This window comes from Esox lucius, chromosome 18 (assembly GCF_011004845.1).
Source record: "Esox lucius isolate fEsoLuc1 chromosome 18, fEsoLuc1.pri, whole genome shotgun sequence".
NCBI lineage: Eukaryota > Metazoa > Chordata > Actinopteri > Esociformes > Esocidae > Esox > Esox lucius.
The window spans coordinates 2,333,718-2,350,389 of NC_047586.1; the positions used below are offsets into that span (position 1 = coordinate 2,333,718).

Here is a 16,672-nt window from a genome sequence, read left to right on the forward strand (position 1 = left end):
GGAATAGTAGGACTGAGGGGGCATTAACAGTAGTCAATGATTTCTTCTGAGTCTCCACACATTACTATTCACTTAGTGTTCATGGAGGTTTGCCAGCTATCTTGAGTACATCTTGTTCTGTTGTAGGCACTCAGGTTACTTTACACTTCCTCAACAACGTGGGTAAACAAAATCATGTGACACTTTTACCTCAAGAAAAAAAACGATAATGTATATGGCATTTTTAAGAATAGATTGAAGACAATGTGAAAGAAAAATATAATCTATTTCATGTACTGTGTATGTCAAGACATTGCAGTCAATTAGAAACACAGATGTCATCTACAGCTCCACAAAAAATTATGAGACCACTGTACCTTTTCCTTTCCTTTCCAAAAAAGTCAAAAAAAAAAGTTTTGAGTGAGGAACAGAAGCATTCAATTTGCAGTGTCTCTTAATTTTAACCCCTCTGTTCCTCACTCAAAACCTTCCTTTTCAACTTTTTTAGAAAAAGGTGCAGTGGTCTCTTATTTTTTCCAGAGCTGTAGATAACATCTGTGTTTCTAATTGACTTCCTTTCCAAAAAAAGTCGAAAAGGAAGGTTTTGAGTGAGGAACAGAGGGGTTGCATCAGTAAAACAGACAGACGCTTTATTAAACCAAACGACTCGAAAGGGAAAAACCTTGAAGGCTAGGACCCGAATAGATATAAACATGACTGTAGGTAGAAATGCCACATTCTAGAGCAAATGTCCAAAATCTGTGCCTGTTTGGTGGACACAGATTAGACCTGGTCTTGGACTAAAACAAAATCAACTTCAGTGGAAATGCTTTATCTCTATTTTCATGCCCACACAAACACTGACTACAACACATCTTCTCTCTAATAGGCCACTCCCATTCCTTTGTGGGTGTATAAAACATCCTGTTCAGCTTATTCCTTCAGTCAGTCTTTCTCAGTGACTCGTGACAGAAACAATGGAGTCTCTTAGCTGTCCCATCTGTCTGGAACATCTGAAGGAGCCAGTCACCACTGCCTGTGGACATAGTTACTGTATGGACTGTATTGAGGGCTGCTGGGACCAAGATGAGGCTAAAGGTGTGTACAGATGCCCCCAGTGTAGACAGACCTTCATCCCAAGACCTGTTCTGATGAAGAACATCATGCTGGCCGATGTAGTGGAGAAACTGAAGAAGACAGGACTACAAGTGTCTCCTTCTGCTCACTATTATGCCGGACCTGGAGATGTAGCATGTGATGTCTGCACTGGGAGAAGGTTTACAGCTGTCAAGACCTGTCTGGGGTGTCTGGCCTCTTACTGCAACACCCATCTTCAGCCTCACTGCCAATCTGAGGAACTAAAGATGCACAAGTTGGTCGACACGTCAACAGAACTGCAGGACAAGGTCTGCTCTCATCCAGAAAGCCAGCCGGAGGTTATCTGCCAGACCGATCAGCAGTGTCTCTGTTATCTGTGCACCATGGAAGAACATACAGGCCACGAGAGAGTGTCATCTGAAACAAAGAAGGCTGACAAACAGGTTAATTTGAGGTTTTAAATCACTAGACATTTTAAACATTAAGCTATAATGACTTGTTACACAAAAATGTATTATTACGACGTCTCAGAATTATGAATAAATCTGGGTCAGGGTATGGTTTGATAGTCAGAGGCGAAAACCTCAGAAATCTTGATTTGTCTGAAGTACAGCAGCTAATGGCGCTCTTGGTCTCAGGCATCTTATTGTATAACGAAAGCATTAGCACATGCTAACATAGCCGTTACACTGGAGATGATGTTACATTTTAGAGACTATGTGCATAGGGTTTGGTCTGACAGGTGAACTGTGTCTCTGACAGAAACAGCTGGGTTTGAAACAGGGGAAGTTGCACTACCAGCAGAGGATCCAGGAGAGCGAAAGGAAGCTGATGGAGTTGAAACAGACTATGACCATTATCACAGTGAGTATCAAGTACAGACTCCCACCTTAACCAGCAAGTGCTAAAATGGACTATAACCTTTATCAGTGAGTACTTAAACAGAATATGACCTTTATCAGTGAGTACTTAAACAGACTAGGAAAAGGATTTGGGTCGTATGCCAAATCAAATAGATTTGTAGGTATTAGTTTCCTATTAAAGCCTCAAAATCAAAATGCTGATTAGATTGAATTCCTGCTATGTAGTCATCGATCTGATGCAAGTAAATGTGCATTATTTCCCTCTAATTCTCTATCTCTCTCCTAACAGGACTTCACACAATCAGCTGTGGAGGACAGTGAGAAGATCTTTGCTGAGATGATCTGCTCCATGGAGAGAAGACGCTCCGAGGTGAAGGACATGATCAGAGCCCAGGAGAACGCTGCTGCCAGACGGACTGAGGGACTCCAGAAGATCCTGGAGCAGGAGATAGCGGAACTGATGAGGAGGAGAGACGCTGAGTTGGACCAGCTGTCATCCACTGAAGAGCACATTCCTTTCCTCCAGGTCATTATCCTGCATCTATGCTGACCCTTCACCTCATCCTCCTCACCTTGTTTGGTTTCATTTAGACAAAATTGAAAGTAGTTACTGTTGCTCAGAATTTTAGCGTTCCACTTTAACAGTGATGCATTAAAGATGCAGAGTTTTCAGCTAAATTGACTGGGGAAACCTGCTTTCCTGCATAATTGTCTTTCAACCATCTCTTCTCTAGCTCTCCATCTCTCTCCTTGTATTTATCTTTCCATCTCTCTCCTTGTAATTATCTCTCCATCTCTGTCTCTCTGCAGACTGCTCAGTCTCTTGGTGACCTGGTTGATCCCAAAGGTCTATGCAGTCCCCTCATTAGCTCTGCTCTGGGGTTTGATGATCTGAAGAGGAAAATCACTGAGCTCAAGAAAAGACTGGATCACATCTGTCAAGAAGAGGTGGAGAAGATGTCCTGTTCAGGTTAATACACTATATAACCATTAATACACTATCTAAGACATTACCAGGATTACATGCCATTGGCTAAGACATTATCTAATCAGTTTTTACGTGCCATTGGCTACGATATTACCTGGGCAGTTATAACAGTGTCCTTTTATAGTTGATGTGTTGCATTTAGAAAAGTCTGGTTATTAATCAGCAGGTCTAAAACATTAATTAATTCTTCTTTCTTCAGCCATTGAGCACCATTGTAAAAAGTGGGGGAGCATCACTCCAGTGCACTCTGTCCTCACTACACCCTCGTACCAGGTCACAGGTCAAGAGGTCACCCTGAACCTGTTGAGGAAGGAACAGGGATTTGGGTTCAGAATGGTTGGAGGATATGACACTTTTGAGAAGGTGAGAGTTGATGGCAAAATTACATCCTCTGTCTAAACCACACACACACACACACACACACACACACACACACACACACACACACACACACACACACACACACACACACAGGAAGAGAGTGGGATGAGGAAGACTCAGTGAATTCAATTTACAGACTATAACGTATTCTAGTTAAATGCTTGTAGAACACATGACCTAAATCTTGTTGATTATTTAGTCCAGGCTAATCATACTGATAATAATGATCTTTTGACAGATTCTAATTACGGATATAGTGAGACACTCGGCAGCTCACCGCGACGGCCGTTTGAAGAGGGGCGATGAGCTGGTGGCGGTGAACAACGTGCCCGTGAACCAGAAAACACATGAAGACGTTGTGGCCCTGATTAGAAAGGCTGGACAGAATGGTCAGGTGACCCTGATGGTCAGGAGGAACATTCAGACGGACATTTATCACCAAGAAAGTAAAGGGATGTAATAAAAAGTTATGTAATGTAAAGCAAGTTTATGTAAATAATGTGATGTAAAGGAATGTAATGCAACGCAACGTAATGTAGATAATGAAATGTAAATAATGTAATGAAAAAAGGAATGTAATGTAAAGCAGGTTTATGTAAATAATGTGATGTAAAGGAATGTAATGCAATGCAACGTAATGTAAATAATGAAATGTAAATAATGTAATGTAAAAAGGAATGTAATGTAAAGCAAGTTTATGTAAATAATGTGATGTAAAGGAATGTAATGCAACGCAATGTAATGTAAATAATGTAATATAAAAAGGAATGAACTGTAATGTAAAGCAATATAATGTAAATAATGGAATGTACATAATGTAATGTAAAAAAGAATGTAATGTAAAGGTTAAAGTAAAGGAAATGTACATTTGAAGATGATTTCTTGTCTTCGTTACAACAATTCTTGTGTTTAGCTTGCCATACTCCTGTTACTCTGTTAGAATCAGATAATGTAATAATCTACATGATGTTTTACATTACACATTGCTGTAAATGCTGTAAATGGGGAATTCATTGACGAACACATGTTTGAAGGACACAGTTATTATATCACTTAAAAATAATTATTTCTAACCTTGTCAATGACTATATACAGTGGATATAAAAAGTCTACACACCCCTGTTAAAATGCCAGGCTCTTGTGATGTAAAATAATGAGACAAATATAAATCACATCAGAACTTTTTCCACCTTTAATATGACCTATAACGTGAACAATTCAATTGAAAAACAAACTGAAATCTTTGAGGGGGGAAAATTTAAAATAAGAAACTCACAATAACCTGGTTGCATAAGTGTGCACACCCTTAACCTAATACTTTGTTGAAGCACCTTTTGATTTTATTACAGCACTCAGTCTTTTTGGGTAGAAGTCTATTAGCATGGCACTTCTTGACGTGGCAATATTTGCCCACTCTTCTATGTAAAAGCACTCCAAATCTGTCAGATTGAGAGGACAACTCCTGTGCACAGCCCTCTTCAGATCACCCCACAGATGTCCAATTAGATTCAGGTCTCGGCTCTGGCTGGGCCATTCCAAAACATTTATTTTCTTCTGGTGAAGCCATGCTTTTTTGAGTTTAAAAGAAGAAAGTTCTCTGTCATCCACTTCCTAATATCTGAAACGCATGCTCCCAAAGTAGCACATTTTGGGGCTTCTCCATGCTTCATTGAAATATATAACTGTGTGTCATCACCATAACAGTGAAAATTGACATTGTGATTTCGGATTACATCACCCAGAGGCAGCATATATAGTGAGAACAATAATGGGCCCAGAACCGAGCCTTGAGTAACACTAAAACATACCTTTGACTTGTCAGAGGATATGCCATCCACACTAACTAACTGATATCTTTCAGATAAATAAGATTTAAACCAGGCTAGAACATGTCCACGTAGCCCAATATGGGTTTCCAGTCTCTCTAAGAGAAGGGAGTGATCAATAGTGTCAAAAGCAGCACTAAGATCAAGAAGCAACAGGACGGATGCGGAACACTTGTCTGAGGCCATTAGAAGTTCATTTGTTACCTTCAAGAGTGCAGTCTCAGTACTATGATGGGGTCTGGAACAGGACTGCAGCATTTCATAAATGTTATTTGTCTTCAGGAAGACATTTGTCTTCAGGAAGGCATTCAGATTTATGAGAGTAACGGGAGGTTCGATATTGGCCTATAATTGTTTAATATGTCGGGATCCAGATGCAATTCTTTTAGAAGAGGCTTAATTTGCAAAACATTTTGTTAGTTTGTTACACATCCGGAGGAAAGGGAGCAATTTATTATGTTCAACATTGGCTGACCTAGCACAGGAAATAGCTCCTTAAGTAATTTTGTTGGAATCGGGTCTAGCTGACAGTTTGTGGGTTTAGAACTCATTACAAATTCAGTGAATGTGTCGAGCGATACACTATCAAGAAATTCAAGTGTCCCCATTGACACCTGGTCAGGGAGGTTCAGGACAATCTCAGAAAAACTGAGATTTTGGGGACTATAACTATTTAAGGAGGAGTCAGTTATTTTTCTAATGGTGACAATCTTTTCATCAAAGTAGTTCATGTATTCATTACAGCTAAAGTGGAGACCCAATTCACTTGTTGAGCGTTGCTTTTTTGTTAACTTTGCAACTGTATCGAAGATTTTTTATAAATAGTTTTTGTTCTCCTCAATCAGGTTGGAGAAATAAGCTGATCGATCAGATGTGAGTGATTTTTTACATCACAAGAACCTGGCATTTTAACAGGGGTGTGAAGACTTTTTATATCCCCTGTACCCTATTTATTTGACTTTATTTCCTATTCAAACTAATTTAATGGAAACCAAAGACATCGATAGTGGCATGTTGGATGGATGAAGCTGATCATGTTTATTGTGGATGTTACTTAGGGTGAACTGGCTTTTACAGGGGACTGAAAAAATTTGCAAAAAAGTAAGGAGTTTTGAGTTTGTACGTGTTACGTGGTTAGGGTTGGATTACACTTTCCTGTCATGAACTACGTCCAGAGGATTACCCTTGGCAACAGGCTCGGCGTCTGATCCTGTACAGCTTCATTTTGCAATGTTCACAGTAAACAAACCTGAGAATGTCTGGAGACAAAAGGCCCTTGACATGTCTGGGACCGGATGCATGTCACAAATCTGCTAGAGAGGATTACAACATGACAGTTGGTAGAGTAACCTGAGAATCGAGAAGAGAACATACTGAACAAATGTGTAGATACAGGCATACAGGTAGTTGGCAAATCTCTGTGACAGCTCACGGGCGTAACATATACGGTTGCAACATGACAGTTGGTAGAGTAACCTGAGAATCGAGAAGAGAACATACTGAACAAAGGTGTAGATACAGGCATACAGGTAGTTGGCAACCTCCCGTGACAGCTCATGTTTCTTTTATTTTGATAACCGTGAGCTTTTGACACAAAAGATAAACACAAATGACAGATGTCGAAACACTGACGTCAATGAGTCACATTTTAAGAAAAAGGATAGTACAAGAAATAATGTGTGTGGAATGTATCGGTGTATTTGTGTATAGGCTTGTGTTTTTGTATGGGTCTTCTGTGTGTGTGTGTGTTTGTGTGGCTGAGTGTGCCATAAAATGCAAGTGTGAATTCATTTTAAGGATTTAGGGAGGGTGAAAAGAGACCCAAACCCCTCTGTCCAGTTAGGTACTGTATGATATCAAACTGTGACAAAAAAAAGATCATGAGAATTTATGATCAATAACATCAAAGGCTGCAATGAGATCCCTCCAAAACAGCTCCAACTGTCATTCCTTTATGGATTCCTTTCAGCCAGTCACAGGTCATGTGAGTTAGTGCAATTGCAACTGAGCTGCCCCTTCTTTTCTGCAAGCAGACAATCAGCAGTTAACCATTTCTCACAATAATAATATTAAATTTGGTTAAACACAAAAGCAGCTATCAAACTAATGCAACAACTGCCGGGGGCAGCAATGGGTTCTTCGCCAATCTCAGGCAGAGTTCCTTTAGCTTACACATCTGTAGTCGTATTTATGGCTTTGGTTAAGAACATAGAATATCTAATGTAATGGCACTACCTAGCACATAGTCAGGGCAGGTTCTTGGGATAACCAGCACAAGCGGTTGTTTGGGTCCCCGACCACTAGGGGAGAGGATGCCCCAAACATCTACCACACTCAATGCCTCAGGAAAGCACAGAGCATCATCCAAGACTACAGCCACCCAGGCTATGATCTGTTCACACTGCTGCACCCAGGCTATGGTCTGTTCACACTGCTGCCGTCTGGTAGACGCTACTGGAGCATTAGGACACACACTTCCAGACTCACGGTTTTTACCCCCAGACTATAAGGCTCCTCAACCAGCAACACTGATCTACTGATCACATTAACATTTCATAAGCTCTGGTCAATTTCTACGTACATTCAATGTACATTAGCACATTTTATTGTATCCATTTATAGGCACTACAACACTTATTCATAATATTAAAGATGTGTATTCGTCCTGTCCATAGTCCATATTTTGGATTTTCTGTTATTATTCTTGCTTCATGTATTTCTTAATTCCAGCATAGATGTCACATGTCGTGTCACAAGAAGTTCATTGTTCAGAATGACGCACGTTATTTGGTGCACGTGACAAATGAAATACTTTGAAATAATAAACACCATTGTTGCCAGTTCTCGTCAAGGTTATTCCAACAGTAAAATAGTCATTGAATGTTTAGGGAACTTCCAGAGGTTTTGTTGTGAATGTTTGAAGTAAGTTTTTGGGTGGTCTGACGATAACATCATTTGAGGTGCTCCATTGTTTATTTCTTATTATTGTCAACCAGTTGCCCTGACTGGTTTGCTGCCTCTTCTGCTGCATTTCCTTGAATTACTAAATTATTTATTCATAATCAGTCCCACAGGTTCTCACAGGTTCTAAAAAGGGTCTCACCATTCTCTCTGCTTCTGAAATGGTCTACAACTGGTTGGAATCATTTTTCTTTTACATGTTAAGGATATGGATTCTCTTACTGACCTACATAAAAGGGGCCATATGTAAGATTTTTACTGTACTACTAGCATAAACTCAAGTGAAAATGACCAGCGGATCTGCAGGCAGTCCTTTAAATGAATGTTTCAAATATTATTGTTAACCAAAATTGTTCAGAGCGCCTGAGATAAAATTCCCACAAGAAAGCCCTGCCTATTGTCTGACCTCTCCCTTCCACATTAACGTGACACCTTGGTATTTCAACATGACAACCGGTACAGAAACCTGAGCATGTAGAAATGTGACACCAGATGGCTGGCAAACACATATGACCACTCAATGACAAGTGAAAAAGAGATAAATGTCAAAGTGAGAACTAAAACATGAATTGAATATATAAAATGGGGGGGGGGGGGGATCTTAAGTATTCACCCCCTTTGCTATGACACCAGGGGGTCACTGGAATGGGAGACCGGTGGGGGAGACCGGTGAGGGAGACCGGTGGGGGAGACTGGTGGGGGAGACTGGTGGGGGGGACCGGTGAGGGAGACTGGTGGAGGAGACTGGTGGAGGAGACTGGTGGGGGGGACCGGTGAGGGAGACCGGTGGGGGAGACTGGTGGGGGAGACCGGTGGGGGAGACCACCAACAGACCCACGGCACCTCAAGAGGATTAAAGAATGGTTCACTGCAAAAAATATCTGTCTTATCAATTCTATTTATCTTGGTTTCAGGTAAAAAAATCAAACCATCCTTAGAATAAGGTACATTTTTCTAACAAGTGAAAGCTCTATTAGAAAACACAGCTTGGTTTTAGAAAAACAGCCTTGAATATCAAGTCATTTGTCTTGTTCCATTGGCATATTATTTCACTTATTTCAAAGAAAAGAACTCCTTAAATATAGTTACATTTTCATATTTTTAAGACATTTTTAATTCCCCATCCTACACTCTTTTTAAATTGCTGCTACATAGTTGTGTATATTATTGCTGTACTTGCTGTATCTATAATATTCAATACTTACCCATATTGTTCATATTCCCCATCCTACTCTCTTTATAATTGCTGTTAGTTTTTAATTGTGTATCCTATTACTATATTTTTGCCTTATATATTTCTTAATTTTCACTACGAAGCTGTCATGTACCATGTCACAAGAGTTTAATTGTGACAAGTTACAAACATTTGTGCTCACACTGCCCTGTCCTATTTTATGTGCAGTTATCTACCGGCAGCCCAAACCAAATAGGGATTTATTAAATGAATTCTCTGAGTTTCTGTCAGACTTTCAGGCAAAGTTTGACAATATTTTAATCTGTGGTGATTTTAACATTCATGTTTGTTGCCCCTCTGATAAACTTGGTAACGATTTTAAGCCTCTCTTAGACTCACTGGATCTGGCCCAGTCTATATCCTGTCCCACTCATAGGTAAGGTCATACCCTTGACCTTATTATCTCTCGTGGGGTGACAGTGTCATCCTGTGAGGTCCTAGATTTTCCCATCTCTGACCACTCTCTCATATGGTTTGACATCTGTGCTGTTCTACCTGCACCCACGTCCACTGCCCCCCTTCGTCGTCGAATTATTACTCCATCTACAGTTGATGACTTTGTTGCTGCCTTCTCTGTTTCCGACCTCGCCTCTACTGTAGAATTGGCATTGCCTCTATGTCCTGACCAGCTCCTCTCATCCTTTCACACCATCTGCTCTCAGATTATGGACTCTGTTGCCCCTTACAAGGCTAAGTCGACCAAAGGCCCATCGGACCCCTGGTTCAATGATACAACTCGGGCCTTCAGGCGCCAGTGTAGACAGGCAGAGCGTAAGTGGAAGAAGGATAGGCTGCAGGTGTCATTAGAGATGTTTAGAGCCAGCCTTGCCACCTATCAGAGAGCAGTGAAGGAAGCTAAAGGTCAATACCTTTCCAATCTCATCAATAGCAATAGCCACCGTCCTGGAATCCTGTTTAGCACTATTTACTCTGTCATAAATCCGGTGTCTGGTGTAGTGAATGAGGCATCAGTAAATACTTGCAATGCATTCAAACAGTATTTTTTGGACAAAGTTTTGTCTATTAGGCAAACCATCACACAAGCCCCTGCTGTTGCCATTCCCTACCAACCGACACAATGTGTGCTAGAGACCTTTGATGCAGTTACTCTTGTGGACCTAAAAAAAGCTGTCCATGAGTTGAAGCCTACCACCTGTCCTCTAGACGCTGTTCCTGCCAGGATTTTGAAAGAGGCTATTGACATCATAGGTCCTTTCCTTGTCTCCTTCATAAACAGCTGTCTTAGTTTGGGCACTGTTCCCACTGCTCTCAAGCACGCCATTGTGAGACCGCTGCTCAAGAAACCCAACCTTGATCCCTCCATACTGTCCAATTTCCGCCCAATATCCCACCTGTCATTTCTGTCCAAGCTGATGGAGAAGCTTGTTTTCACCCAGCTTCAGTCTCACCTCCAACTGCACGGCATGGGGGATACATTTCAGTCTGGTTTCAGGTCTAGACATAGCACCGAATCAGCGTTACTGAGGGTCCATAATGACATTCTCAGAGCCCTGGACAGTAAAAGCTCGGTGGTTTTGGTGTTACTGGACCTTACCGCTGCATTTGACACCGTGGATCATGCCATCCTCATCTCCCGTCTTCAACATGTTGTCGGTCTGCAGGGCGCAGTGCTCAATTGGTTCTCTTCATATCTTATTGATAGAACTTTTTCAGTTATGCTTAATGATTTTTCCTCCTCAACTGCCCCTTTGTCATCTGGTGTGCCTCAGGGTTCCATTCTCGGTCCTATTCTGTTCTCACTCTATATGCTGCCTCTTGGTCAACTCATCTCCAATCATAACGTTCAATTCCATTTCTATGCAGACGACCTTCAGATCTACCTTCCTGTGGTTCTGAACAATCGTTCTGCGCTGGACCCTCTCCATAACTCAATTCAGGACATTAAACTGTGGCTTTCTCAGAATTTCCTTCACTTGAATGAAGGTAAGACTGAATACATTCTGTTTAGCCCGGATTCACCCTGCAGTTCTCCAAGTTTTGGCCCTCTCACACCCCAGTTTGCACCCACTGAGCGTAACCTGGTGTTATTTTTGACAAAAGTAAGCAATTTGATAAACAGATTAGTGCGGTTGTTAAGGCGAGCTTTTACCAGCTAAGGCTTCTTAGTAAGGTCAAAACATTCTTGGCCCAAGCTGACCTTGAAAAAGCCATTCATGCCTTCATCAGCTCGAGGATTGACTACTGTAATGCCCTCTACACTGGACTTAATAAATCACTCCTCAATCGGCTTCAACTGGTACAAAATGCAGCAGCACGTCTCCTCTCAAACACCTCCAAACGCTCACACATCACCCCAGTCCTCTGCTCACTCCATTGGCTTCCGGTGCGGTTTAGGGTGGAGTACAAGGTCCTGCTGTTTGTATTCAAGGCCATCAATGGTCTGGCCCCGGCCTACCTCGCCGAATTAGTAACGGTCTACCAACCTGCTAGAGCTCTCCGCTCCTCTGAACACACCTCTCTGGTCGTTCCCAAATTCAAATACAAAAAGTTTGGAGGCCGATCATTTGCAGTTCAGGGCCCAACTCTGTGGAACGCTTTACCACCATCCCTGCGTAACATTACCGTGTTCAGTGTTTTTAAAGCGCAGTTGAAAACACATCTGTTCAGACAGGCTTTTAACACGTAATCTCTGACTCGACTGCTCATTTTATATATTTTATGTGTATGTATGTGTATGTGTGTATGTGTGTGTATATGCGTATGCGGGTGTATGTGTATATATATGTACATATACATTTTTCTTTATTTATCTTATATTTTTATATGTTTTAATATTTTTTATATTCTGTTGTCTACTGAAGCTTTTAATGGAAAGCGCCTTGTGCACCTTTTGGCTGTTGTAAGGCGCTTTACAAATAAAATTTGATTGATTGATTGATTGTGTAGGATGACGCTGCGTCATTTGGTGCATTTCATAAATACATGTTCAACTTTGAACTTGAACTGAAGTGATTTTGCAAGTGAAGAACCAAAAAGGTCGGTGCTGAGGTTCCGCGTGCATGTAATTATTTTTGTTGGCCCACTGATGGTAATCAGGCCTGAAAACAGAGCTTTGACGTAAATGGGCTATTTGTGAAGACAAAGCCGTGTTTGTTATATATGCTGAAAACGAAACAAATTGTGCAGAGCTGTAGAAGCGTGTAGTTTTGAGATGTTATCATAACTCTAAAACAGTTTGTTATCATATCTCTGTAACAGCTCAGTGGGAGGTGAAACCATCAGTGAGGACAGCCAAAGTGTGGCCAGAAGGTTCAGACTCACTACAACACCAGTTTCAACACACAGACTGGAGACTGTTTGCCACTCAAGCCAACCTTGATGGACATTGAAACATATGATTCCTCCACTCTGGATTACATCAGCATCTGCATCAACAATGCCACCACCCATAAACCCCAACCAGAGGCCGTGGATGAGCAGTGAGGTCCGACCCTGCTGAAGACACACAATGCTACTTTCAGATCCGATGATGTGGAGGACTACAGCTCATCCAGGAATGACCTGAAAAGGGACAGCAAGATGGCCAAAAATGACCACAAACTGCAGAATGGGGAGCATTTCTACAACAATTCTGATCCCTGACGCATGTGTCACGGCATCCAACCCATCACTGACTATCAGCCAAAGAACCCCACAACCACAGCCAGCGACGTCTCCTTCACTGACCAGTTAAACAGGTTCTACGCCCACTTCAACAGGGACAACAAAGACCCAGCCATTAAAGCTCAGAATATCCACCGTAGATGTGTGGCCTGCCCTCAGCAGGCTGAATGCACACAAGGCTGCTGGTCCTGATGGCGTCCCCAGGCGTGGGCTCAGAACATGTGCTGGGAAGCTGTCCAAGGTCTACTGACATTTTCAACCTGTCACTGGCCCAGGACGTGGTCCCAACGTGTTTCAAAACCGCAACCCTTGTGCCAGTGCCGAAGCAGTCGACCGCGTCTAGCCTGAATGACTTCCGACCTGTCACACTCAGCCCCACGATCATGAAGTGCTTCGAAAGACTAGTTCTGGCCCACCTTAAGTCCTGCCTCCCACCATCACTTTTGCACAGTACTGTATTTAAGGCTGTCCTGATACATTTCTGAACTATTTCACCTAAAACAATGAATTGGGAAAAATAACAGTTATCAAACATGCTCACAGAACTGGATAGTCCTAGAAATTCAGAAGGCTTTTTAAAACTACTTTCAAAACTTTGAATGCTGTGGCCCCTCACCCACGGATGTTTTGGAGACCTTAAGTTAGAAACCCTGGTGCATTAAAGGCCAGCTGTAGCCTTTTGGGGACCCTAAACAAAATTATCCTCCAAATATTTAGATCCAAAAGCAAACCAATGATAATATATGTATGTATTCATAGTAAATGAATATATTAAGAGTAAAATATTATGGACAGAACACCAACCACCCCAAAGGAATTTATTCATGCCAAAAACAGGTATGTTGACTGAAATGCAATGCAGGTTGCTGCACATTATTCGCTCTGCAGTGAGTGTGATTGGCTGCAATCTGCCGTCTCTACATGACCTACACACCTCCAGGACATGGATGCACACAGCAAAGATTGGGTCTGATCACTCTCACCCTGGAAATGGACTATTCAGTGCTCTCCCCTCTGGTAGAAGGTTGAGGTCTATCAGGACCAAAACCTCTCGCCACAAGAACAGTTTCTTTCCTACAGCAGAAGGCCTCATGAACATGCCCCCGGAACCAAACTGACTATAGCCCACTCCTAACATATGTTCACAACCCTCAACTGGACAAATCTATAACCCCTCCCCACATCCACACACAACCCTTAGCTGGACAAATCTTGCAGCTCACATATTTTTTTAGTAATTAATGCTCAGTCTTCTGTTTTTAAGCTCAGTCCACTGTTCTTACTTGCTTTTATTTATTTTGTATAAATTGTTGCACAAATTCCTTGTTTGTTGTGAAACCTATTTTTGCAATAAAACTTTCTGATTCTGAAATAATGTTCTTGCTTTCAGCAGTGACCTCTATGGGTGATTAGGACTGCCTTGTTCAGGGCCAAAGCAACAGATGTTTCACATTGCTGACTGGGATTTGAATGGGACTATTACTGATGAGATGCTCTTAACACAGTTACATGCCGCCACCTGCTGGGAGTGGAGTATGTTTCTCTTTCCCACTTCTCTCTGTCAAACACACAGGCCCAATACCAATGTCCACACCCACAGACTCACAGACTTTGAACCGCGTAATTGCTAAATCTGTGAGGGCTTCAATTTGCCTCTTGCACATTTAGTATTGCCAATGTACTTTTTTACAGTTGTTACACACACGTCTACCCCAAGAACCTTAGTGCTGCCATGTCTGCATCATGGTTTCCCATGCTACCCTTCCACATGACTCCTTCATTTGCCTCGTTTGCACATCTTGTATGCCATTTAGAAATTGCCATTTGTACCCGAACAACTGTATCCCACTTGTAACATACACTTTCCCCATCACATGTAAACTTTCCGCCCTCCTCTAATTGCGTTCATTTTCGCTTATTTTTCTCTTCACTGTTGATGAAGAGCCGAATCTCAGCTTTTTATTTTGTAAACTGTGAAGTCTCAATAATTGGGCTACATCTCTACATTACACGATAAAGGTCTGTCAGATATTCAGTCATTCCAATTAATCCAATAAACCTCGATCTTCCAGAATCTTACTTTTTATCTGAGCATAACCCACAATCTAATGATGCTTAAGCCTGTTCTGTTATTTGTTTTTTATTCATGTTTTTAATTGCTTCAGAACCTTGTTGAAAAATAAATGTCAATTACTCGAAAAGATTATTGACATTGTTGTATATTAAAAATAAGCTATCCGTAGCTTTTCACGCATAAACTGAATCTGCAGTAGTCTGATGATTTGCTCCAAAACAAACATTGTCAAAATGTTGCAGAAATCCCGGCACGCGAATGCACTTTGCAATAGTGAACACCCACTTAGAAATAAGATCTATCCGCGCGAACATAACCTGTGATTATTAGAGCTACCAGTGATGGATTTTCAAAACGCCAATGAAAGAAATAAACTGTGATTATAAATCTGCATTCTTAACTTAAAGTAAATGACGTCAGCAGCCAATGATAATCAATGAACACAATTTTCAGAGAAGCAAAGCAAGCAGAATCACATGGCCTAGCTGGATGGAGTTGATGTGACCGCTAAATGCAAATAATCATCCTTTGGCACAGTGCTTCCCAACACACCTTTTTCTCCTCAAATGTCGTGGTAAATTCCATATAATGTTTTATCTTGAATGTAGCCCCACGTTACAGCTATCTAACAAATAGTTGCCTAATCTATTAAACAATTCCTGTAAAAGTTTTTCGGTGCAACTCGTCCTGGCTGTGTTGTTTGGTGCATTTAACAAATAAACCTTGAAACTTGAAAAAGATATAACACCACGTTGGCCTATTGCCTATCATTGTTCTGAAAATTATGCGTCGAGTAGATAACTAAATAACATGTTATATGACTCGGCTGATATTATCGTCGATATACTCTGTTTTTGCCAGCCATCCAACCAACCAAAACCGGAGAAATGTAAACTAGCGCTTCCTCCATCACTAAACTGGTTATGCGCGGCGCATGGTGATCACACACACAACTGAGGAGCGCAATTCATATTTTGGTTAAAAAAACTATGTTTTTATAACATTAAATAATTAACTCACGCATACAACCTGTCATAATTATTTCGCGCACCTTTTATTTTTCAATTGAAGTAATCCAAATGTAATCCCCCCCCCAAAAAAGTATCTGTAATCGGATTACAATATTTTTGTTGGTAATGTAACGAATAACATTTACTGTTTTAAACAGCGTATTAGCCAGTAATAAACTTTACCGGTATCTACTAACTAAATGGATGTGACGAGGCCTCGCGAGGGAGACACACGCTCTCTCCTCCGGCGTGGTGTTTGGCGTGCGTCGACACCGGCCTTCTAGTCACGCGGCTCCTCCTCCCACGGCGCTGTCATGTCTTGTTATTGCTCACACCTGGTGTCCTTTCCCTCGTTAGGTATCCTATATTAGTTTCTGTGTTCCTGGTCGTCTTCGTGAGGCATTGTTCTATGTTTGGTGTTGTAAACAAGTGCGCTGTTGGCACGCCTGATTTTGCGCTTGTACGCTTCTTTTTCTTTGGTACGTGCTATTGCTTTACAGTTTTTCTCCATTGGTTTGGCTCATTTCTTGAAACAGAAATGACATTCTCAAAACAACATGGACAAACCTCCAAACCACTTGGCAATTGTTCACAACAGAATTTAATTTCTCATTCATTTCATCAAAAGTACATG

At 41.4% G+C, this 16,672-nt stretch overlaps 1 protein-coding gene across 2 annotated transcripts; it reads left to right on the forward strand.

Annotated features, from left to right (window-relative positions):
* Positions 1 to 915: 915 nt before the first annotated feature.
* On the forward strand, positions 916 to 3,819 carry LOC105030425 (E3 ubiquitin/ISG15 ligase TRIM25). 2 transcript variants are annotated; one of them, XM_010904289.5, is made up of 6 exons: positions 916 to 1,520; positions 1,840 to 1,941; positions 2,230 to 2,466; positions 2,751 to 2,910; positions 3,128 to 3,291; positions 3,548 to 3,819. In XM_010904289.5, exons 1-6 carry the CDS (start codon positions 957 to 959, stop codon positions 3,767 to 3,769), a joined length of 1,449 nt encoding a protein of 482 aa, XP_010902591.4. In that variant the 5' UTR covers positions 916 to 956; the 3' UTR covers positions 3,770 to 3,819. The 2 variants fall into 2 exon arrangements, with proteins under 2 accessions (XP_010902591.4, XP_012994015.3); XM_013138561.4 differs by having other exon boundaries at positions 1,846 to 1,941.
* The last annotated feature ends 12,853 nt before the right edge of the window (positions 3,820 to 16,672 follow it).

What these genes read in the sequence shown, in the direction of transcription:
- LOC105030425 (XM_010904289.5), top strand. Translation starts at nt 957, where the DNA reads ATGGAGTCTCTTAGCTGTCCCATCTGTCTGGAACATCTGAAGGAGCCA. An exon ending in AGACTATGACCATTATCACA is followed by an intron (nt 1,942 to 2,229) that starts GTGAGTATCAAG and finishes CTCTCCTAACAG; the next exon opens with GACTTCACACAATCAGCTGT. An exon ending in AGCACATTCCTTTCCTCCAG is followed by an intron (nt 2,467 to 2,750) that starts GTCATTATCCTG and finishes GTCTCTCTGCAG; the next exon opens with ACTGCTCAGTCTCTTGGTGA.